Source organism: Phocoena sinus, chromosome 19 (assembly GCF_008692025.1).
Source record: "Phocoena sinus isolate mPhoSin1 chromosome 19, mPhoSin1.pri, whole genome shotgun sequence".
Lineage (NCBI taxonomy): Eukaryota > Metazoa > Chordata > Mammalia > Artiodactyla > Phocoenidae > Phocoena > Phocoena sinus.
The window spans coordinates 31,300,739-31,325,757 of record NC_045781.1 but is presented as its reverse complement, the minus strand read 5'-3'; the positions used below and the strand labels follow the sequence as shown (position 1 = coordinate 31,325,757).

The 25,019-nt window shown below is 51.1% G+C and overlaps 2 protein-coding genes across 20 annotated transcripts in view; both read right to left on the bottom strand.

Annotated features, from left to right (window-relative positions):
- The window catches only part of CPNE2 (copine 2), a 52,696-nt gene extending 39,739 nt beyond the window's left edge, over positions 1-12,957 (bottom strand). For 2 of the 8 annotated variants that reach the window (XM_032613127.1, XM_032613126.1), the window contains exon 1: positions 12,737-12,934. The gene's annotated coding sequence lies outside the window, so the exon portion shown is untranslated. Of the gene's footprint in view, positions 1-12,736 lie in introns of all 8 variants that reach the window. The other 6 variants (XM_032613124.1, XM_032613125.1, XR_004346928.1 and 3 more) reach the window with 5 other exon arrangements.
- A 1,545-nt stretch (positions 12,958-14,502) lies between these two features.
- The window catches only part of NLRC5 (NLR family CARD domain containing 5), a 92,909-nt gene continuing 82,392 nt past the window's right edge, over positions 14,503-25,019 (bottom strand). For 6 of the 12 annotated variants that reach the window (XM_032613111.1, XM_032613121.1, XM_032613118.1 and 3 more), the window contains 9 exons: positions 24,622-24,705; positions 24,460-24,531; positions 24,085-24,168; positions 22,820-22,903; positions 22,371-22,454; positions 18,824-21,396; positions 17,713-18,733; positions 16,551-17,391; positions 14,766-16,039 (listed from right to left, as the gene is read on the bottom strand). In XM_032613111.1, the coding sequence (XP_032469002.1) occupies positions 21,285-21,396; positions 22,371-22,454; positions 22,820-22,903; positions 24,085-24,168; positions 24,460-24,531; positions 24,622-24,705 (520 nt within the window). In that variant the 3' untranslated portion in view covers positions 14,766-16,039; positions 16,551-17,391; positions 17,713-18,733; positions 18,824-21,284. Of the gene's footprint in view, positions 14,620-14,765; positions 16,040-16,550; positions 17,392-17,712; positions 18,734-18,823; positions 21,397-22,370; positions 22,455-22,819; positions 22,904-24,084; positions 24,169-24,459; positions 24,532-24,621; positions 24,706-25,019 lie in introns of those variants that run through there. The other 6 variants (XM_032613115.1, XM_032613116.1, XM_032613114.1 and 3 more) reach the window with 6 other exon arrangements.

Sequence of the window (25,019 nt, the reverse complement as noted above, 5' to 3'; positions counted from 1 at the left end):
TACAAAGTGCCCCCTGAGCCCCTGGCCCTGGAGAGGGAAGCACTTACATTGTTACCATATTGCAACCACTGGCTTAGGAAATGTCACCCTCACTTGAGCTTAAAGATGGGACCAGATCTTATTTTCATCTCTGCTGTTTCCAGAGCAGAGAGGCATAGAACGGGAGCTCGACAAACGTTTGCTGAAAGTTGAAGGAAGAGTAAAGGTGAAGGGAAGAGGATCTGCGGCATCTTGGAATTGCAGAAGCCTACAGATTCACAGATTCACAGAATCCCAGGGTTTGGGAATTCTAGGATTTCGGAAATCAGGAGTTCTCTGAATCTCTGAGCTGAAAGGCTTTACAGTTTATCTGGTACCACCTTCTAGCCGCAGCCCTACCACCCCAATGTTCCACAGCGCTGGTTCTCTGAAATGGGGGGGTCCATCCCCAAGCTGCTAATACTCCCTGGGGCCCTCCCTGCTGCACTGGCTCCTGCCAGGTGGTGCACAGCCCCTCAGAGAGCAGACGGGTGCTCCCATCAAGGTGCGGGGTGGGCAGCATCTTGACACAAATCACTTCCCTACCTTAGCTAAAGCTGCTGAGCTCTGAAGACGATGCACTCCCAAAAGGCAGCCAGGCCGACATGGGGATAAATATAGATACAGACAGCATGGGAGGAGGCTGCTGCAGGGGTCAGCCCTGACAACCCCCACCCCCAGCTCTCCTGAGGCTCCCAGCTGTGGCCAGACCACACCCAGAGGGAGGCTATTCTCTGTAGCCACCACCAAATGGGCTTGATCCCGGGGTATCTCCAGCCTGTTGCCCCAGGGGCTGGTCCAGCAGGCTGAGAGGCAGCCTCCACACTACCGCCCAAGGAGTCCGGGCACTGGGTTCTGCCCGCTTCTGCCACCCCTTCCCTCTAGGTCTCAGCTCCTTCATCTGCAAAGTGGGGCTGGCAACGCCCTGCCCTCTTGCCTCCCAGCAAGTGCTACAGGGGATGGGCGTGGATGGACTCTGGGAGGCAGGAAGTACTTCGGGGACCTCGGGGTGAATCTGGCCAGGCTCAGAGAGGGGGGACCAAGCTAATGGAGGGAGGAGGGCATGGTGACAATGACCACCAGCTGAAGTCATTCCAAAGTAGCTTCATTTGAAGGGGACTGTGGGGCAGCCTCAGGGACTGGGACCCAGCCCTGGGGCCCTACCCCCCGGCATCCACACCCACCCAGGGGCCTACCATGGGGAGACTAGGAGACAGGGGCTCCCAACTCTCTATGTGAACTCCCCATGAGTCCCTTCCTCTCTCTGCCTCAGTTGCTCTGCCTGTCAGGGTTTAGGCCCCTTCTGGCTTTGGGGAGTCTACATATGCCCCTCAGTCTTTGCTGGGCTGCTCTGGGATTCTAGCCCCAAGTTCCCGCCCAGGAATTCCAGGCTGATTGGGCCTGAAAGGTCATCTGGGCTTACTCAGTACCCAAATCCCCTTGTGGGCACCTACAGTGGCTGGGCACCCTCTGCTCACATCCCTCTGCAGACTGAGCTCCCCACCTTCTGTTAATGGCTTTCACCCCACCACACTGAAGAGGCACCCACCTGCCCCTTCTCATCCAGACAGCGGGGAGGGGCCTCTCTGAGCCTCCGCATCCCAGGCAAGAGGCCCACAGCCCAGCCCCAGGCCCTCCTAAGTCCTCCCGGCCAAGGACATTGCCAGCTGCTCCCAGGAAACCTTCACTGATAAGGTGGAAATAACAGCATTGACTGTGTGCTTTGTGTGTGCCTGGCCCTGTCCAGAGGTTCCCACCATTCTGTGTAGGCTATCCTGCAACCCCAGCAGAGGAGCCCTATTATGACCACCCCATTTCATAGAACAGAGAACTGAGGAACAAAGAGGTTATATAACCTGCCTATTAGAGGTTGAACTGTATCCCCCAGAAGAGGTGTTAAAATCCTAACCCCTAAGATCAGCATGTGATCATATTTGGAAACAGGTAGCTGCAGATGTAAAGAGTTAAGATGAGGACATGCTGGAGTACAGTGGGCCCTTATTCCCACATGACTGGTGTCCTTAAGGGCACAGAGGGAAGGCAGCCATGGGAAGGAGGCAGAGACCGGAGTGATGTCACCACAAGGCAAGGGATGCCTGCAGCTACCAGGAGCTGGATGAGGCAAGAAGGCACCTTCCCCTAGAAACTTTAGAGGGAGCGTGGCCCTGCCAACACCCTGAATTTGGACTTCTAGCCTCCAGTACTGTGAGAGAATACATTTCTGTAGTTTGAAGCCACCCGGTTTGTGGTGGCTTCACAGCAGCCCTTGGAAACTAATACACTGCCCAAGGTCACTTAGCTAGTCAGTGGCAAACCAGAGTTTGAAATGAGATGGGGTCCACTGTTCTCTTGCCCTGCACAGCCCTCAGACTCAGAAAGATTGTTGGGGGCCCAAAGGAGGGAGAGGTAGGATAGCATCATCTGCTGGGAGCTGAGCATGCAGCCTCCTGTGTCATGGAGCAGCCAGAGCACAGAAGGCAGGCCAGATGCTCCTGACGAGACAAGAGCCACCAAAGGAGACACAGAGCTGCGTGGTGGAGAGAAAGGGCTCTTGGAATACACTGAGCACGTTCCCACCTCAGGGCCCTTGTACGCGCTCCTTCCTCTGCTTTGGGCACTCCTCCCTCCTTCATTCATTCAAAAATATCCATGGAGCATATCCAGGAAGTATCCTAGTTCCTGCTGGGAACGAGGTAAGCTAGGATACAGCCATGAATGTCATGCCATAGATTAACATCTCAGCTTAAGTGTCACACCTCCTCCTCCAAAAGTCTCCCTGATGTCCCCACCCCCCATTCCGCCAATCTCAATCACTTCACCCTGCTTCATTCTCTTTATGGCATTTTCCACCATCTTAAGTTTTCCTGTCTCTTTGTCATTTGCTTGCCTCACTCTATGCCCCCAACTCCATTCAGAGCTCTGTAGTTTTACCCCAGCTTTGGCACAGTCCATAGGAGGAGCTGTTCAAAAAACATTTGCTGAGGAGCCTGCCCAGACAAGATGGTTGGAGTAGAAGGACCTGAGCTCACCTTCTCTCCTGAAAACACCAAAATCACAACCAGCTGCTGAACAATCACTGACAAAAAAGGACTGGAACCTACCAAAAGATATTGTACTTCCAAAGACAAAGCAGCAGACACAACGAGATGGGGGCAGACACCAGAAGCAAGAGGAACTATAACCCTGCAGCCTGTGGGACTGCAAACACAGAAAGTTAGACAAAATGAGATGGCAGAGGAATATGTTCCAGATGAAAGAACAAGACAGAAGCCCAGAAGAACAAGTCTGTGAAGTGGAGATAGGCAATCTACCTAAAAAAGAATTCAGAGTAATGACAGTGAAGATATCCAAGATCGTGGAAAATGAATGGAGGCACAAACCAAGAAGATGTAAGAAATGTTTAACAAAGAGCTAGAAAATTTCAAGAGAAACAAACAGAGATGAACAATACAATAACTGAAATTAAAAATACACTAGCAGGGGGCTTCCCTGGTGGCACAGTGGTTAAGAATCCGCCTGCCAATGCAGGGGACACAGGTTCAAGCCCTGGTCAGGGAAGATCCCACATGCCACGGAGCAACTAAGCCTGTGTGCCACAGCTACTGAGACTGCACCCTAGAGCCCATGCTCCACAACAAGAGAAGCCACCGCAGTGAGAAGCCCACGCAACGCAACGAAGAGTAGACCCCGCTCACGGCAAGTAGAGAAAGCCCGCAAGCAGCAACGAAGACCCAACGCAGCCAATAAATAAATAAATAAATAGATTAAACAACAACAACAACACTAGCAGGAATCAACAGCAGAATAAATAAGGCAGAAGAATGGATAAGTGAGCTGGAAGACAGAATGGTGGAAATCACTTCTGTGGAACAGAATAAAGAAAAAAGAATGAAAAGAAATGAGGACAGTTTAAGAGACCTCTGGGACAACATTAAAAGCACCAACATTCGCATTATAGGGTTCCCAGAAGGAGAAGAGAGAGAGAAACAGCTTGAGAAAATATTTGAAGAGGTAATAGCTGAAAACATCCCTCACATGGGAAAGGAAACGGTCACCCAAGTCTGGGATGTGCAGAGAGTACCATACAGGATAAACCCAGGGAGGAGCATGCTGAGACACACATTAATCAAACTGACAGAAATGAAAGGCAAAGAGAAAATATTAAAAGCAACAAGGGAAAAGCAACAAATAACATACAAGGGAATTCCCATAAGGTTATCGGCTGACTTTTCTCTGTAGGCCAGAACAGAGTGGCATGATATATTTAAAGTGATGAAAGGGAAAAACCTACAACCAAGCAAGGCTCTACCCAACAAGTCTCTCATTCAGATTTGTTGGAGAAATCAAAAGCTTTAGAGACAAGCAAAAGCTAAAAGAATTCAGTACCACCAAACCAGCTTTACAACAATTCTAGGCAGAAAAGAAAAGCCCACAATGAGCAACAAGAAAATTATGAATGGGAAAGCTCACTGGTAAAGGTAAACATATAGTAAAGGTACAAAATCATCCACACATGAATATGATATCAAAACCAGCAATCAAGAGAAGAGGAGAATACAAATGCAGGATACTGGAAATGCATTTGAAATTAAGAGACCAGCAACTTAAAATAATCTTGTATATACACAGACAGCTATATCAAAACCTCATGGTAGGGCTTCCCTGGTGGCGCAGTGGTTGAGAGTCCGCCTGCCGATGCAGGGGACGTGGGTTCGTGCCCCAGCCCAGGAAGATCCCACATGCCGCGGAGCGGCTGGGCCCGCACCTGCGCGTCCGGAGCCTGTGCTGTGCAACGGGAGAGGCCACAACAGTGAGAGGCCCGCTTACCACAAAAAAAAAAAACCAAAAAAACCTCATGGTAACCACAAACCAAAAATCTACAGTAGATATACATACAAAAAAGAAACCCAAACACAACACTAAAGATAGTCATCAAATCACAAGAGAACAAAAGAGGAAGGGAAGAAAAAAGAAAGACCTACAAAAACAATCTCAGGGGCTTCCCTGGTGACGAAGTGGTTAAGAATCTGCCTGCCAATGCAGGGGACACGGGTTCGAGCCCTGGTCCGGGAAGATCCCACATGCCGTGGAGCAACTAAGCCTGTGTGCCACAACTACTGAGCCTGCACTCTAGAGGCCGCGAGCCACAACTACTGAGCCCACGTGCCACAACTACTGAAGCCCGCACACCTAGAGCCCATGCTCTGCAACAAACGAAGCCACCGCAGTGAGAAGCCCGCACATGACAACAAAGAGTAGTCACCGCTCAGCAACGAAGACCCAATGCAGCCAAAATTAAAATAAAATAATTAATTAATTAAAAATATCAATTATAAGAAAAAAACTGTAAAAAACACAGACACATGGAGGCTAAACAATATGCTACTAAACAACCAATGGATCACTGAAGAAATCAAAGAGGAAATTAAAAAATAGCTAGAGACAAATGAAAACAAAAACACAATGATACAAAACCTATGGGACTCAGCAAAAGCAGTTCTAAGAGGGAATTTTATAGCAATACAATCTTATCTCAGGAAACAAGAAAAATCCCAAATAACCAACCTAAACTTACACCTAAAGCAACTAGCGAAAGAAGAACAAGCAACACCCAAAGTTGGAAGGAAAGAAATCACAAAGATCAGAGCAGAAATAAATGAAATAGAGATGAAGAAAACAATAGAAAAGATCAGCGAAACTAAAAGCTGGTTCTTTGAAAAGATAAACAAAATTGAAAAACCTTTAGCCAGACTCATTAAGAAAAAAAAGGGAGAGGGCTCAAATCAATAAAATTAGAAATGAAAAAGGAGAAGTTACAACGGATGCCAAAGAAATACAAAGGACCGTAAGAGACTACTACAAGCAACTATATGCCAATAAAATGGACAGCTTAGAAGAAATGGACAAATTCTTAGAAAGGTACAATTTCCCAAAACTGAACCAGGAAGAAATAGAAAATATGAACAGACCAATCACAGGTACTTAAATTGAAAAAGTGATTTAAAAACTCCCAACAAACAAAAGTCCAGGGCCAGATGGCTTCACGGGCAAATTCTATCAAATATTTAGCAAAGAGTTAACACCTGTCCTTCTGAAACTATTTCAAAAAATTGCAGAGGAAGGAACACTCCCAAACTCATGCTATGAGGCCGCTACAACCCTAATACCAAAATCAGACAAAGATACCACAAAAAAAGAAAATTACAGGCCAATATCACTGATGAAGATAGACACAAAAATCCTCAACAAAATACTAGCAAACCAAATCCAACAATACATTACAAGGACCATACACCGTGATCAAGTGGGATTTATCTCAGGGATGCAAGGATTTTTCAGTATCTGCAAATTGATCAGTGTGATACACCACATTAACAAACTGAAGAATAAAAATCATATGATCATCTCAATAGATGCAGAAAAAGCTTTTGACAAAATTCAACACCCGTTTATGATAAAAAATAAAAACTCTCCAGAAACTGGGCATAGAGAGAACATACTTCAACATAATAAAGGCCATATATGACAAACTCACAGCTAACATCATACTCAACGATGAAAAGCTGAAAGCATTTCCTCTAAGATCAGGAACAGGACAAGGATTCCACTCTCACCACTTTTACTGAACATAGTATTGGAAGTCCTAGCCACGGTAATCAGAGAAGAAACAGAAAGAAAAGGAATCCAAATTGGAAAAGAAGAAGTAAAACTGTCACTGTTTGCAGATGACACGATACTATACATAGAAAATCCTAAAGAAGCTACCAGAAAACTACTAGAGCTTGTCAATGAATTCAGTAAAGTTGCAGGATACAAAATTAATACACAGAAATCTGTTGCATTTCTATACACTAACAATGAAAGATCAGAAAGAGAAATTAAGGAAACAATCCCATTTACCATCGTGTCAAAGAATAAAATATCTGGGAATAAACCTACCCAAGGAGGCAAAAGACCTGTACTCCAAAAACCATAAGATGCTGATGAAAAAAATCAAAGATGACACAAACAGATGGAAAGATATATAGCATGTTCTTGGATTGGAAGAATCAATATTATCAAAGTGACTATACTGCCCAAGGTAGTCTACAGATTGAATATAATCCCTATCAAATTACCAATGGCATTTTTTTTAGATCTAGAACAAAAAATCTTAAATTTTCTATGGAAACACAAAAGACCATGAATAGCCAAAGCAATCTTAAGAAAAATGGCGCTGGAGCAACCAGGCTCCCTGACTTCAGACTATACCATAAAGCTACAGTAAGCAAAACAGTATATTACTGGGACTTCCCCGGTGGTCCAGTGGCTAAGACTCCATGCTCCCAGTGCAGGGGGCCTGGGTTCGATCCCCGGTCAGGGAACAAGATCCCACATGCTGCAACTAAGAGTTCACATGCCACAACTAAAAGATCCCTCATGCCACATCTAAAAAGATCCCGCATGCCTCAACTAAAGATCCTGCATGCCACAACTAAAAGATCCCGTGTGACACAGCTAAGATCTGGCGCAGCCAAATAAATAAATATTTAAAAAAAACACAACAGTATGTTACTAACACAAAGACAGACTTATAGATCAATGGAACAGGATGGAAAGCCCAGAAATAAACCCATGCAGCTACGGTCAATTAATCTACAACAAAGGAGGCAAGAATACATAATGGGGAAAAGACAGTCTCTTCATTAAGTGGTGCTGGGCTTCCCTGGTGGCGCAGTGGTTTAGAATCCTCCTACCAATGCAAGGGACAGGGGTTCAAGCCCTGGTCCAGGGAGATCCCACATGCCACAGAGCAACTAAGCTGCCCATGTGCCGCAACTACTGAGCTTGCGCTCTAGAGCCCATATGATCCAGAAATCCCACTCCTGGGCATATAACCAGAGAAAACCATACTTTGAAAAGATACGTGCACCTCAGTGTTAATTGCAGCACTATTTACAACAGCCAAGACATGGAAGCAACTTAAATGTCCATCAACAGAGGAATGGATTAAGAAGATGTGGTACATATATACAATGGAATATTACTGAGCCATAAAAAGGAATGAAATAATGCCATTTGCAGCAACATGGATGGACCTAGAGATTACCATACCAAATGAAGTAAGTCAGACAGAGAAAGACAAGTATTATATGATATCACTTATATGTGGAATATAAAAAAATGATACAAATGAACTTATTTACAAAACAGACTCACTTATTTACAAAACAGAAAGAGACTTTGAAATCAAACTTATGGTTACCAAACTTATGGTTATATATACACTACTATATATATAAACAGATAATCAACAAGGACCTACTGTATAGCACAGGGAACTCAATATTCTGTAATAATCTATATGAGAAAAGAATCTGAGAAAGAATGGATACATGGGACTTCCCTGGTGGAGCAGTGGTTAAGGATCCATCTGCCAATGCAGGGGACACAGGTTCGAGTTCTGGTCCGGGAAGATCCCACATGTCGCGGAGCAACTAAGCCCATGCGCCACAACTACTGAACCTGCGCTCTAGAGCCTGTGAGCCACAACTACTGAGCCCACGTGCCACAACTACTGAAGCCCGCGTGCCTAGAGCCCGCGCTCCGCAACAAGAGAAGCCACCGCAATGAGAAGCACGCGCACCGCAACAGAGCAGCCCCCGCTTGCTGCAACTAGAGAAAGCCCGCGCACAGCAACAAAGACCCAATACAGCCAAAAATAAATAAATAAGATAAATTTATTTTTAAAAATAGAATGGATATATGTATAACTGAATCATTTTGCTATACACCTGAAACAAACTGTAAATCAACTATACTCTAATATAAAGTAAAAATTTTTAAGTCTATGAATAAACAAATCTGTGGCTCTACCTAAAATAGTAAATAAACCCTTGATATATTACGCTATTAAAACAAAACAAAACAAAACACATTTGTTCAGTGACGAATAGATGGTTGCATGGTGAGGGAAACCTTTCTGGGAGGCAGGGACCCGAAGCCACAGGTGGAAGAGGAATCACGCCAACTGGGCAAAGCCCTCTTTCGTTTATAACCCCTTTCACAGCTGCCTTAAGAACCACATGAAAGGGGCTTCCCTGGTGGCGCAGTGGTTAAGAATCCGCCTGCCACTGCAGGGGACACGGGTTCGAGCCCTGGTCCGGGAAGATCCCACATGCCGCGGAGCAACTAAGCCTGTGCACCACAACTACTGAGCCTGCGCTCTAGAGCCCGTGAGCCACTACTACTGAGTCCATGTGTCACAACTACTGAAGCCCACGTGCCTAGAGCCCGTGCTCCGCAACAAGAGAAGCCACGGCAATGAGAAGCCCGCTCACCGCAACTAGAGAAAGCCCGTGCTCAGCAATGAAGACCCAACTCAGCCAAAAATAAATAAAAAAAAAAAAAAAAAAAAAACCACATGAAGAAAGCAAGGGAACAGCTAGCTTCTGGTCTAAAGCTCCCCATTTTCTAGATGAAGAAACCGAGGTCCGAGTTGTTAAGAGACTTGGCCCAGGTCACCTGGGGGATGGGTAACTCTCCCCAGCACACCCCAGACCTCTGGTCCTGCAGGCAACGGCAGCAGGTGACACCCCAACCAGGTCAGCAGCCACCATGACCACCTCCCCCAGAGCTTCAGTGCCGGGGGAATCCCACCTTCTCCCAGACTCACGACTTTCCCTTCCCCCAGACCAGCACTTGCCCCTCCTCCATCGTTGCCCTCTGACAGTGCCCCAGCACTCAGTATGGTGAGACAGAGATTCCTCCGGAAACCCCAAAGGGTGAGCTCCTGATTCTTCTAGGCTCCATCACCCAACATCACAGACCCATTCAACAGGAGGCTACAAGGAGGGGCGGACTCAGCCATTAAGCCAGTCAGTGCAGGGAAAAAGCCCTGAACAAGATGGACACAGGATGCCCTTGCCATTCCTGGAGCTGACCCCCTGGGGAGGAGGGCAGAGAACAAACTGACACATACTTGAATGAATCAGATGATGGGAGAGAGCAGCTAATGCCTTGAGAAAAATTAAGCAAGGTGATGTGATAGCGAGCGAGGGATTAGCGTCTAGTCTAGTTTCATCTCAGGCTCTGGAGGCACGTGTGGACAGGGCTAGTGGAGAAACACTCCAGGACGTGGGCCAGCACAGCCCTCTTGACGCCACCACAGAGCAGAGGCCGGGTGGCCCAAGGAAGGGAGAGGACACCTGGATGTGGGCCAGGAGGTGCCTCGGACCCCCGCTCATTCCTCAGGCCCTGTAGGACCTCAGGAAGCCATGAATCCCCTTGGGACCCCATACCCTATTTCTGGACAGCATGGGTGGGACATGATCGTCTTCTCCAGTTGCTGCCTGCCAAGACCCTACGGTGACCTGGCCTCCTGGCTTCCAAGGAGCCCACCCTGTGTCCTGCAGGGGACCTGGCAGGAGGGGAGGAATCCTGCCCCCTCTCTGAGGCCATATTCTCCCAGCTGGAGGGAGATGGATTCCCGAAGTGACTGCCCTGACTCAGCAGCCCCTGCAAGGGTTAGAGGAGAGGAGAGCATCAGGCAAATGGGACCCCGGCCCTGGCTGAGGGCTTCACAGTAGGGGACCTTGCCTGGCAACCTTGCTCCTGCGGGAATTCCTAGAGAATGCTCTTCTGTTTTCCATCACCCCTTAGAGCTCTGCGAGGCCAGCCCAAGGTGGGGGAAACGGAACCACCCCACTGGATCTACCATCCCCCATGGTGTTCTCTTCAGCCTAGTGGCACGTTCCTGTTCAGGACCCTGCCTGCCCCTGGAACAGCCCAGAAGTCCAACATTTGGATTGAGGCTCCTCTCTCCAGGAAGGAAGTGGGAGAGAGAGAAGCGAGCTGGCCTGAGGAAATCCCAGAAGGAATCCTAAATCAGTAACCCACATCAGGCTTACTAATATTCCCATGAATAATGATAACGATGGTTAACATTAACTGAGCTCTTATCGGGCACCAGTCACAGCGCTGGTGCACAAGCCCTTTGTTGTCTAATTTAATCCTCACAACTACCTTTAAAGAACTACACAACTACCCTAAAAGGTTATAAAGATGTACAGAGTATTGCTCTCACTACTTTATAGGTACATAAACTGAGGCTCTAGTTCCGACCCTCTTCTTACGTCCCTGGATTTTTAATTCTTGTGGCCTCTGGGAGGGAGGTCCCATGACCACCAGTGCACCCAACTTTGCAGAACACCTGCCCCCGGGCCCAGGTTCCAGTCTTCCAGCAGCCCTGTAAACTGGATTGTGTCAAATTTTGCTTCATTTTACCAATGGAAACGCCCTTAAGCCCTAGGAGTGACAAGGCACCCAAACAGGACACGGCAGAGGGCCAGGAGAACTCAAGTGTCCACATTCTTAGCCCATAGTTCTTTCCATGGAGAAAACTGCCTGGGTGACCCCTCCCACTCCGGCCAGCTATGTCACATGCCTGGGACAGTCCCAGCACTCACTGGGCTCCATACCAGAGGAACTGCAATAAAACCACTTTTTATGTTTGCACCGAGCCTCCATATGCACAGGCCCTGGACAATTAGCCCATTTTACAGATGAGAACCTGGAGGCTCGGAGGGGAGGAAGGTCTAGGCCAGGGGCCCACTGCTGGGTAGGCGTTCAGACCCAGGTCTCCCAAGCTCTCCATTAGCGTTGTGCAGCTGTCGAAGGTTACAGCTTGGCTCCTCTCCCCAATTACTGAAGTTGTAGGTGCTCCAAGAAACAGAAAAAGCCCCCCATCCCTCAGTGACAGCCCACACCCCTAGGGGAGCAAAAACTAAGGGCAGACAAACAAAGGGTCACTCAGCTAATTCTCCCAGATCCTTTGCCCTTGTCACTTCACCCAGTACATAACAGGGCTGGGGGAGTCCCAGACAGTAAGAAGAACTTCCACCTGGCTAACAGAGCCCTGGGTTCCAGTGCCACCTGTCACCTTGGGCAAACCACAGCCCCTTCCCCAAAGGGGCTTGTCCAACAAGGCTGGGGGATGAAATGGGAAGAGGAAAGTAAGAACCCTCTATTTTTCAGAGAAGCAGCTCTGCGGGGTAACGAGGAACGCGAACGAAGAAAGGGCCTTGCTCTCTCTTTCGCCATGCTTCCCCCTCCCCGCCCCCACCCCAAACACACAGGTGCCAGATAGCGTTTGAGAAAAAACTAGTTTGCAAACACACTCCGACTTCTAGGAAGCTGCCCAGTTCCACTCCCTCTCTTTGCTCCCCCTTCGCCCGCAGGGAGCTGACTCTCTAGCAGTTCTCTGGGGCCGGGGACGGAAGGGGGTTGGGGGGCTGGGAGTAGGGCACGGGCGGGGGGGCGAGGAGCCGGCCCCGCGCCTGCCCGGAGCCAGCCCGAACTCAGCACTTCCGTAGCTGCGATGGTGGCGGGGCTCCACCTTCCTGACGCCCCCAGGCGCCTCCGGGGAGGTAGGAGGGTCCCTAAACCGCTGGGCTCGGACCCCGGGCGGCGCCACCGTCCTCTCGGCACCCTGCCCTCTGTTCCCCCGCGGTCGGGGCGAAGACGGAGCGCCCCCGCGTGGCCGGGTCGGAGCTCAGTCACCCAAACGCCGGAGTCCGGGTGATCGCGGGTGGAGGGAGGGGGCTTGGGGTTCCGCAGTCCCCCGAAGTGGAACCCAGCTTCCTTCCAAGCCGCCACTGGCACCAGAAGCCGAGCCCCAAGGCCGAACTTGAGCCCTCCCGCCAGGGCGCCCCGCCCGCCCCTTTGGGGCCCCACTCACCTCGGGTCCCGCTACCCTCACCGCGCGGCTGCCGCTCCCCGCACTCCGGGCCACCGGGGCATCCCCGGGAGCTCCCCTGCTCGGCTGGGCCCGCGGGCGCGGGACAGGCTCAGGGCGCTGCCCCCGCGGCCATGGCCAGCTCGCGTGCGCTCGCAGCTGCTCGAGGTCCAGTCCTCCTCCCCGGCCCGGCGGGCAGTGGCGGCGGCTGCTGCTCGGGCTCCTCCCTCGGCCGAGGGCGGGGGCGGGCGTGGGGCGGGAAGTGGGAGGCGAGGCGGGCGCTTCCTGGAGGCGCGAGCGCTCCCACGGGCGGAGCGGGGACGATATCCTGCCCGCCCGCCGCCAGCGGCTGGCGCGCCCAGGCACTCCGGGTTGTCAGTGCCTCGGGGCCCCGAATGTTCGAGGCCCCGAATGTTCGAGGCCGGGATCCGAGTGTCCGAACGTTCGAGGCCGGGATCCGAGGATCTGAACGTTCCAGGCTAGGATTCCGCGGATCGGAACGCAGCTGGTTCGCACTCGCCCCAGGCTGGCCTCGCCCGAGCCGCTGGCACCTCCGAGTTGCCCGCACTGTGCGCTCAGGGCTGCCGACGCGGGATCCGAGGGGTGGGGTCGGCCCGGACCTGCCAGGCCCTAGGGCGCCCTCTGCAGCCTCGACCCCAAGGGCTGTTCGGCTCAACGCTGCGCCCTCGGGGGATATACCACGGGGTTTGGTTCTGGGCTGTATCGGGCAGCACTAGGATCGCTGTGTTTTCTTCTTTTTTTTTTTTTTTCCCGATAGTAAAAGAGCTCGGCGTTTTCTTGTTACCGCCAGGGACTGGGAAGATGACACAAGCGTCATTTCTCTGACGGAGACGATAAGATAAACACAGTTCGAACAGTGCCTGGGGCTAGTCAGCGGGAGGGCGTCTAGCGGGTCCTTGAGACCTTAGCGCACCGAGTCCGCCCTTCGGCGGTGGCCTTCTTTTCCCTAGAAGAGGCACCAATTCTTAAGAAATTCGTCTGTCGCTGGGCGCTCGTGCTGCAGGCCACTCGGCAGTATTTATGTGCTCGCTCCCCCCGCCCCTCTCCCCTATCCAGTGCCTCAGACCAAGGAGCCTCATTTAACCAGATTGTGGGGGACAGAGCTGGCTCAGGGATCTCAAGACCACGTCCACAGCCCTTGGCCCCGGGGCTCACAGACTGGGAATCTGGGAGTTAACGCAGAACACTTGGGTTGTGGGTTTTCCGTTCTAGGCAGGTGAGGGTTAACTGGGAGACTCACGCTGCATCCTGCGAACCTCCCTCCACGTCTGAGTCACAGGCACTTTGCAGCCTTAGAGGGCGGCTGCTAAACAGCCCCAGGGCTCTGGGCTTTGTTCTCTGCCTGCCTCCCCCCCACCCCCACCCCGACCTCCATCCATCCTTCTTTTCTCCAAACTCTCATCTTGCTTCCAACTAAAGTCCTCAAAGCCCTCAGCCCAGCTGTGGGGCAAACCAATCTAGAGGTGTTCTTAGACCCAGCTGTAGCCCCTCTTCCTCCAGGAAGCCTTTTCTGATTGATCTGGACCCCAGAATCCCTCTCCTCTCCTGGCTCCAGAGCAGGAGAGCCAGGCACTGGGATGGATAGTGGTGAACCCAAGCAGAGAGTGCCTCCCCTCACGCTGCTCACCTCTTGGGGGCAAGACCACGGCCCAGGCAATCATATTACTGTATGAAAAGTGCAAAGGTTTGAGGCAGGGTTGTTCAGAAGACCCAACTCAGCCAGAGGAGTCAGCGAGGCTTCCTCTCGGAGACCTGAAGGATGAGGTAGCTGGGCCTGCTGAGCCGGGGGTGGGGGGTGGGGGGAAGATAGCTGATCCCTGGCCAAGGGCGGAGTACAAAGGCCACAGGTCACAGCAATTCCACTCCTAGGAAAGGGAAATGAAAACATACATCCATACAAAAACTTGTACATGAATGTTCATTGCAACATGATTCAGAATAGCCAAAAAGTGGAAACAACCCAAAGGTCCATCAACTGATAAAGGATAAACAAAATGTGGTCTCTCCATACAACAGAATATTATTCAGCCACAGAAAGGTATGATGTATATACAATATGGATGAACTTTGACAACATTGTGTTAAGTGAAAGAAGCCAGTCACAAAAGACCACATATTGTATGGTTCCATTCATATGACATGTCCAGACCAAACAGAGCCACAGAGAAAGAAAGCAATGATTTTAAATGTTTTAAAATTATAGTGATAGTTACACAACTGTAGATAAAACCATTGATTGTATACTTTAAAGAGGTGAATGCTGTAGTATGTGAATTATATCTCAATAAAGCTTTTTTAAAAAATGTCAGGGCTCAGGAGAGCCCAGAGGTCAGTTGTTTAAGGCCAAGTGTCCATCATGGGTTGATTCTGCAGTCTGTCTTTAATCCACACACAACACAAGGCTGTTACTACAAAATGCTGAAGTCTTTCCTTGCCCTGATAGAGACTTCTCTGTGCACAATTGGGAGGCCTCAATTCCCTAAATAGGCTGATAGTGGGGTATGTGCACGCATGCGCATATGGCTTGTGAATGAGTGACTTGAAATAGCACCACCTGCGTAGCAGGCTCTGGCTGGACTCAGGTGTATGTGAGCTGGGAGAGGATGGAGGGTGTCCCAGTTACCTATGCTACATCTCAAATCACCCCAAGCATTATCATCTCTCATGGCTCTGGGGGGCCTCTGGGCTCAGCTAGGGCAGTTCTTGTTCAGGATTTCTCAAACAGTTGCAGTCAGACCATGACAGGGCCTGGAGTTACCTAGAAGGCTTTCACACACATTTGTCTGGAAATTGATGCTGGCTGTCAGCTGGGACCTCAGTTGGAACACCTACCCGTGACAGTTCCATGTGGCCTGGGCTTCCTGGTAGCATGGTGGCTGGGTTCCAAGAATGAGTATCCCAAGGGAACCAGGTGGAAGCCTTATTATCTTTTATTGGACGTGGCTTTGGAATTCATATAATGTCACTTCTGCTGTAGTCACTGGCTCTCTCCATAGACCCCGCCCCTAGGTGAGAGGAGTGTCATGGTCATTTGTAGGAAGAGCACGTAGGCAGGGAGAGGTTACAGTGGCCATCTTTGGAAAATACCATCTGCCCACAAAGGGGGTTGATGTGGAGACACATCAGCAATGGAGACATCCCCTCAGGGATCTCACGGAGAGAGGTGGGTGTGGCTCACTGCACTCCTACATCTCAGGCCTAGAGTCACGGCCCCGGCTTTGAATCTCAGCCTGTCCAGTTACTGCCTGGGTGACATCACTCAATGCTCTGGGCCTCAGTTTCCTCCTGTGTAAAATGTAAGGATGGATTTAGTATCTGGTGTCTAGCCTGGTGCCAGGCATGCCTAGACCCCAGGGCTAGCATGTTGTTATTGCTACTTTTTTTTTTTTTTTTTTTTTTGCGGTATATGGGCCTCTCACTGTTGTGGCCTCTCCCGTTGCGGAGCACAGGCTCCGGACGCGCAGGCTCAGTGGCCATGGCTCACGGGCCCAGCCGCTCCGCGGCATGTGGGATCTTCCCGGATCGGGATACGAACCCGTGTCCCCTGCATCGGCAGGCGGACTCCCAACCACTGCGCCACCAGGGAAGCCCTGTTATTGCTACTTTTAAGATTCAGGGTTGTGGTCACTCTAATGCAGGGATATCCCCTTCCAGGGTCAGGATGCCCGTGCCTCCCTCCACCTCCCCAGACACCTCCATCAGCCCCGGTCTTGCACTAAACTATGCATGTGCGTGCAGGGGCGGGGCCTATGGGCACAGCCCAGGAGACTGATACTTCTGGCTTAAGACACTCAACCTGGGGACCGCAGTTGGCCTCTGTTCTCTTGCGAAAGTTCCTCTTCTGTCATCTCCTCCTCAGGCCAAAGGTTGATTTCTGGGCAGCCAGGGCAGGGCTGGGGCTTGTGTGGGATGAGCTATAAGGTGTGGCTTCCAAGGGCTGAAGGGGAGGGAGGACTCCAGCTCTGGGGGGCTTCGAGACACACTGGGGTGGTGGGGTGCTGTACTGGCGTGGCTGGGGGTTGGGAGGAAGACCAGCTGTCCCTGGGCCCAATCCTGGGAGGATCTGTACCAAACCAGCCACTGCAAGGTCTTTTCTCGGAAGCTCCGGATGTGTCCAGAGGGCATACAGAGCTCTGGCTGGGGCCACCGCCCTCAGGCCTGGCCTTGGCCAGGGAAGGGAGGGGCTGGGGGCCAGAGGCAAGGTCAGGAAGGTCATATGGCCCTCTCGCCTTCCTGGGGACCCTTCTCTTTGAACATACAGACCCACAGACCAGTTAAGTCCCCAGCCAGGATCACCCCAACGTCCTCCCTCCCTTAGTGTTCCAGAGTTGGAATCTGAGCTCCATTGAATACTTGCTGTGGAATCTTGGGCAAATCTTGTTTCTCTCTGGGCCTTATTCGTAAAATGGAGGACATTGTTATTGAGGTTGTGGCTATGGGTCTAGAGGAGGTCCCAGAGGGTGAAGCCCTACAGAACTGTAACCAGGTGAGGCGGGAGACAGAGGATTCAGATCCCACCTGAGGGAGTGTAGAGATGAAGCATAAGGTCATCTTTGCAGCTGGAGAAAGTAGGTCCTTGTGCTCTGACTCATTTTGCTTGTGCCCTCACTATACAGATGAGGAAACTGGGGCAGCACCTGTGGGATTAAGAGTCACAAAATTTGAAAGTTGTTGAGAGTAGATCCTAAGAGTTCTCAGCTCAAGGAAAAAACTTTTTTTTCTTTTACTTTTATCTTATAGGAGATGACGGATGTTAATAAACTTATGGTAATCATTTCATAATATATGTAAATCAAGTCATTATATCACACACCTTAAACGTATACAGTGCTGTATGTCAATTATATCTCAATAAAACTGGAAAGAAAAAAAGTTTAAAAAAAAAGGTTGTGAAGACACAGGTTCAATTCCTGGTGCTACCCCTTACTAGTTTTCACTTACTATACTTACAAGCTTACCTTTGGGCAAGTTAGGAAAAATCTCTGGGTCTCGGTGTCCTCATCTGAGAAAGGAGGGTCACCAGGATCTACCAGGACAAAAAATAAGGTAGGTGCAAAGGGTTACCTCGCCTCTCTGAGGGGCAGCATACTCCAGACTAGTGGGTCTCCAATGCTGGCTGCAGGTCAGAACCACCTGCAGAGCTTTCTAAATACCACTCTAGTCTTAGGAAGGCAGCCTTAAAAGCTCCCCAGGTGATTCTAAGGTGCAGTCAGGATTGAGATCTACTCACCAGTCTGCAGTTTCACTAAGTGTGGGCCAGCAGCATTACTTGGGGGCTTCTTAGAAATGCAGAATCCCAGGCTCCGCCCCAGACCCGTTGAATCAGAATTTGCAAATTAATGAGATCCACAGATGATTCAATGCATGTTGCAGTGTCTGTAACTATGATTTTTCAGTTTGAGAGGTACTGGCCTGGACAGTGGATTTCAGACACGTGTATGTTTAGGGGAAGGACAGAGGGGGCAATTTGGGAGGATTTGAGACTGGAGCGGGTGGGAAGGAAGATTCTGTGACTCCCATCAGAAAGGTGGATATTCAATCTGTAAAACCATAGGATGGAGGCCAAGTGACAAAGCAGCAAAATGAGCTGATCCCAGCCTGGCAGTTAGACATGGGAACTTACCAGCCCGATTACCTTCTTAGTGGGAAGACTCACGTGTAGAAACAGGGAGCGCCATTTTGATTACACTGCTTACTGGCCCAGAGCCTTACTTTTCTTTGCATTTTATCTGTTTTCATAGATCTGTTTAAACTGAGCTTACTTTGGGGAGGAAAGGGGCAGGGAGACCTCATCAGCATGGGGTAGAAAAATAGTCCAGGCCTCCAAACAAGTAGGTGGCCGGAGAGGAAGTTTCTTAATGAAATGAGCATGGTGACCGCACCTGACTTGGGCCCAGGCGGCTCTGTGGTGCTGACAGTACTGTGGTGTATTTCAGGACAGCTGCTGCAAGTTTCTTGGAGTTTAGAACTTGGGCAGAGCTAAAGGGGAAAGAAGAAGGGAAAAGGAAAATAAATAAGCAGCAAATGAAGTGGCTCTGAGCTCTGGGCTCTGCGTGGTGTGCGGTTCACCTGGGCTGGAGCTTCTGGTCAGTGCTCTGTTCCTTCCTCATCTGCGACCTTCCTGGTCAAAGGCTCCTCAGGCTTTGTGGAATTCATACTCCAGTCTTAGGCAAGGGGAGGAAGCAGTACAACCCTCCTTGGCGTGAAGGTGCACCCTGATGGCCTTGGCATCCTTTCCCAGAAGGGAAAGACTGAATTGGGACTCAAGGTTTCCAGGTAAACTTCTTGGATCCTCTACCTGCCCATCCCCTCCCCCAGGACCAGGCTGATGGCCCCACTTGATGCCAGGTGTGCCCTGATCCTGGCCCGAGAAAGAGTGTCCCTGTGTGGGGTGTGGGTATTTGGCATTTGGCTGGAGGACTTTCTCCTCATGCTTGGCGGGGGACCGAGGACAACATGGAGGGTGGCAAAGGTCAAGGCCAAGCCATCCAGGTGAGCCACAAGCCAGCTGGGATATCCCAGGTTCCCAAGCCAGGTGGGAACAGCCTCTAGCATCACTTCCTAACTTCATTCTGGGTACAGTGGTGAAGTTATCTCAGGACTCGCCAGTGGGCCAGCCTGCCCTCCAGTGGTGCTCAGTAGTAACTGCACCCTCCCTGCTCCACTTTTTACAGTGGAGTGCAGCTCTGGAGGAAGGCTCCCCAGATATGGACTTGTTCAACCCACAGGTAGGTGATGGAGAGGCAGTGCTGTTCTCCTGCCATTTCAAACACCTCTTCACTTCATACGACATTCAGCCTTAAAAGGGAAGAGAACGAGCATGTAACCAGTACCTACCTCTTCATACTAGGGACTTTGTACACTTTGCTTCCCTGACCCCTCTGAAAGTCCTGGGGGCCAGGGGTGTTACTAACATGTATAGAAACCGTTCCTGGCCTTGAGGACAGGCAGCAAGGGGTCAAGTCACATTCCATTCCGTGCCCGTCTGACTTGCAAAGCCATGTTCTTGATGTACCACCTGCCTGTGGAAATCCTTTAGCCAGGAGTTCCCAGGCTCTCACAAGGACCAGGCAAGCAGCAATAGTGAGAGGGGATACACTGCGGAGTGGTGGGGACTGCGGCAAACTGACGGATGTGCGCCACATCTAAAGGACACAGTCATACGTCCCCAGCAGATTACTCTTGAGTGGGAATGCTGGACTAGCACCTACGAGAAGCTGAAAATCTGAATTTTGGGTCAAAGTTCCCAATTTAAAATACTGACAGTTAAATCAGAAAAGAGCGTAAATATAATGCAAGCCAAACAAACAAAGACTGTTTCTAACACTATGAGCTTCTACAATACCCTCATGGTGCAGGTGAGCTCTGGAGAGAGGTCGTCACTTGCCTACGATCACATGACCACACATAGAGACAGAGTCTGGACTTGACCCCATGCCTCCTGACTCCCAGGCCAGTGTTCCTCTCAGCATTTCTCTCTGTAGTCTGCCCTGCTCTCCAGTCCCCAGGGCAGGGGGTGAACCACTTCTGACTTTGGTGAGGTGGTGGGACACATCAGACTCAGGCTAGAGGCTGGAAGATCACCCACATTTATTGGTCAAACTTAGCTTGCAGTGTAGCAGGGCCACCCTTTGGCCCTCTTGGAAGTAATGAGAACACTGTGTAACACATGCAGCCCCTGGGAGCTCACTCAGATTCTGCTGAGGTAGTGGCTTGATCCAGTGGCCTCACCTGAATATTTTGGCAGTCCCCACCCCCTGCACCCTTAGGCATAGCTTCGTCCCTTACACAGCACGGACTGGGCCTGTCCAAGGTCAGGCTGGCTCTACCTGGACCTGGGCCTAAAGTCCTAGGAAACTAAGGGAGAGTGGGTGATCCAATTCACAGATGGGAAAACTGAGGCTTGAGGCAGGAGGATACTCATCTGGAAGCCTCATGGCTAAATCCCTGGCTTGGCCCACAGCCTTGGCCCTCGGGCCACTGGGCGGTCAGTGATTGGATGCTCTCCCCATCCCATTCTGGGCGGAAGACATTTTCTGGCTTAGCTGCTCTGGAAATGCAATTTATAAATACACACTTGGTTTAAAAAAGTAATAAATTAGATCTTGGACCTGCCTGAGGGCATCTGGCCAGCCACATGGCACGGACATTTGTTATGTCTCATATATCACATGTAGTGCTAAGACCCATAACATTAACCCACAGGCCACACTGCAAGTTTCATGCAATGTCACATGGAATGCTGTCCCGTGTGACCTTCTGTGTCACGCATCACACCATGACATGCTCATTGTGTTACATGTTTCTGGCTGGTCATGCATGTCCCATGGGATGTAGGGTAGTCTATTGGCTATACTAGGTCCTTTGTTGCCAAAAAAGTCCTCCCCGAAGACTGTTGCAGGAAAAACCTGTCTCCCCCTCGTGGGGCAGGGTACAGGGACAGCCAGCTGAGGCTCTCTTCCTGAGTCCTCTATCCTGGTGGGTGGAAGTTGGCATCACTCGGCTGCATTTGAAAGGTCTCGAGGGGCCATCAAGTGCCGTGAGGGACCTGTGGCTGGTTGTCGAAGAAAGCAAAGTCCAGCCTGGGCTCCTGGCTCTGCAGACGCTCGACCATCTCCGGGTGGATGGGGTTATTCCAGAGGCTGTAAGGCACAGAGACAGACTCTTCTCAGCACTGGGAGCTGCTCACTTATTGTCTTATCTCTGCCCTCTGCCCAACCTACAGATGGGGAAACCAAGGCCCCAAAGGGTAAGAGCTGTTTCCAGAGTTACCTGGTAGGCAGCAGCAGGTATTAGGCCAGCATGGCTACCTTAGGGAGATGGTATCCCCCATGCCCACCCGGACTTCTTCCACTCAATCTTTTTTATTTATTTATTTATTTTTGGCTACAACGCATGGCATACGGGATCTTAGTTCCCTGATCGGGGATTGAACCCATGCCCCCTGCAGAGGAAGCGTGGAGTCTTAACCACTGGATCGCCAGGGAAGTCCCCTCCACTCAGTCTTCTTCCCCGGGAGCTAGCTTCTTCCCCAGGCCATGCTCATATGACACTTTGGACAAATAAGGAAAAAGCTCCCCTTCTTTAGGACACTTTACTTCCATCGTCTGAAATTATCATAATATACTGTATTATAGAGCGAGGCACTTCACTACTACTAGAAACGTAACACGTCTACTATGTGAGTGGTGTCCCTTAGATGCAATACTCTGAAGTTCAGTGCACCACCTATACAACTGTATGTGGTGGTCCTGATGATAGCTACCATTTTAAGTGCTTACTATGTGCCCGGCATTGCGCGCAGTGCTTTATATAATCATTTACTCTGCAGAGCACCTCTCTGAGGTAGATACTATCACTACCTCCATTTTACAAAGGAGGAAACTGAGGTTCAGAGAGCTTGAGTTACTGATGCAAAGTTACGCAATCGGCAACTGGCAGAGCTGGGATTTGATCCAGGTCTGCTTGCTGCCAAATCCCTGATGGTGCGGTCCAAATCTCTTTGGATAATTCCCGACCCAGGTCCTGCCTTCTCCTACAGGAGGTGCCTTTACATTGTAGAGGTTGGTGTGCTCACCCCAGCCCCAACCATCCCTGCCCCTGCAAGTCCTGTTACCGAATGACTTGGATGCCAGACCCCTGCGCCAGCCCTTCAGCCAGAAGCCAGGCTCCATAAGCTGTGATCCGATTCTTCTCCAGGCTTCCCGACGGATGGCGGAGGAAGGGGAAAGAGACTGACTTGAGATGGTGAGATGGGGAGGAGGCGGCCGGAGGGGTGATTCCCTGTGTCCCTTCCCTGTGCCAAGTTGGGCGGGGGGAACAAAGGCTCCCCACACATGTGCTTAGAGAACTCAACATTCAGCAGTGCAGCGGGAAGGCGGAAGGCCGGGACCCAGGGAGAGCTAAGCTTGACAGGGGCTTGGAGTGGACCGGAGTGAGCAAATCCAGGAGGGCTTCCTGGGAGTTAGGGGCCTGACCCAGTGGACTCTTGGCTTTCCCCAGGACACAGGTCCCCCTTTGGTCCTCCCCACCCCCTTCTGGCTTCCCCGGATGTGCCCCTCATACTCCATTCTCTTCAGCTGGCCCATCTGCGGCAGGACCCGGGCCAGTTCAGCAGCTGCCTCATCCCCGAGCAGATTCCAGGACAGCCTGCAGGGTAGGGGTGCCAATGTCAGTGGCAGGAGAGCAGTGAGGGTAGAGACAGGGGGCAGGTGGGGAGGGCTGGGGGCCACGGGGATGGGGGAGCGCCACGGGGTCCTGCGGGCCCTCCCTGAAGGCTTTACAAGGCACAGGAGGCTCCTTCCTACCTCCCCACCCCATTCCCGAGCCGGTCATCCCTCAGAACCCAGACAGCTTAGGAGCTGGCTGTCCTGAGAGTTCAGAACACGAGGTCTGTGGAGACATCATGATCCAAACTTCCACCGTGCGTGTGCCTCCATCCTGACTCTGCTACATCCATGTACCGCCTGTATTATTTCCACCGTGCGTGTGCCTCCATCCTGACTCTTTTTTTTTCACTTTAAGAAGCTGATCTTAGGAAACATTTATCACTGCTATCAATGAAAGACTTGTGTTAAGGACCCTAAGTAGAAGGTAGTTACAAGGGTAAACACAGTGCAAACAATGGTATTAACTTCTAGCTGGAACCTGCGTCCTTCCTAAGGCGCTAACCCTGTGGTCTGCCCCCTGCTGGCTAAAAAGGGATAATCACCAGTGTTTGGTGAGTTAGCCCTGATCTGAGACTTTCTCTTTGGTGTAAAGTAATGAGAAGAATTAAAACTTTAGGATGCAAACCTAAAATCTTGTAATCCCTTGTGTCCTGTACTTAAGGAAATCCCATTTTCTTCCACCATGCTCAGGGTCCCAGGCTAGTCCTGGCAATCTAGTTTATCCCTGAGGCAGTACTGCCAGGCCCCAAGGTCTGAGCACCTCTGATGGCCAAGAGGGAGGTGGGCATGGCCAGTGGGCAGGTCGGGGGGCCTGCTGCTTTCAGCCACTCCTCACTACCAGCAGGTGGTTCGTAAATCAAGGCTCCATAAACCCGGTGAGGTAGTCTATCCAGACGCTTCCCAAAGGGACAATCGGGAAATGGTCCTAACCATCTCCATCTGGTCCACTGCCCCTCTCACCCTCCACAGATGGGGAAATGGGCAGGAAAGGGTGAATGGCTTAGACAAACAACACTCGCAGCTCAAGTGTTAAAACTTCCTCGAGAGGAGCTTTGAGAAAGAATGACCTTCCCCGTACAAGATGGGAAGACCTCCAGGGAGGAAGGAACCAGGCCCCCAGGTGCCCACTTTGCCCAGCTCAGGGCTCTCCCAGGCACTCACATGATTTCTTCCAGGGCCGGGCAGAGGACGAAGCTGGCAGTGAGGGGCTTGGCAGTCTGGTTGTCAATCTCACACGACACCAGGCTGGAGATGGAGACAGAGAAGGGGATGGGAGGGAGGTATCTGAGTCAGGGGCACCCTCAGCCTAGTGGCCCTCTCCCCACCCTGCAATCACAGCAGGAGGAAGCAGAGTGGCCAGCATCTGGGGCAGGCTGGGAGTCTTAGGAAAGTGCGCCCTCTTTTTTTAGTTCCAGGCTCCCCCCATATGTGAGGCCTCTGTCACTTCAAAAGCCTTCCCAGGTATCAGGCTCAGCCAGAGAAGGACTGCCCCCTACAGCACCCCAGCTCCCCGGGCAGTCAGAGGAGGCTACTTACTCGATCTGCCGGAGCAGTGGGAGCCCCAGATGGAAATGTGGGACCCCTCCGGCCAGGTTGTTCTCTGCCAAGCTGCAGGGCAGGGGAGACACCTGTGAGAGGAAGCCCCAGACCACCCCCCCGGGCCTGGCCCCCTGCCCAGGCTCCGCGGCCTCTACTCACCTGATCTCTTCCATGTGTGGGCATCCATCCAGGGCCTGGCCCAGGCTCAGTGCTCCCTCTGGGCCAAGATGGCTGGATGTCAGGCTGAGGAAAGGGAAGGGGTGAGGGGAGCCTGGGGGACCAGGTATGGGAACTGGGGGGCGCTAGATCCCCCCACCCTGAGCCTTGTCTCAGGCTGCACTGCCAGACCTTAGACAGTCTCTGGGTAACTGCCACCCTAACCCCTCTCCCCACCCACATAGGACCTGGGTGGGTATCAAGGGCCCTGGCTTTGGGGTCTGAGATCCCAAGTTCAAGGCCTGGCTCCTTAATGTATTAATAGGGTAAAGCTTTCCACACCTCTCCAGGCTTTAGTTTCCTTGCCTGGAAAATGGAGCAAGTAGAAATCCCGGCCTCAC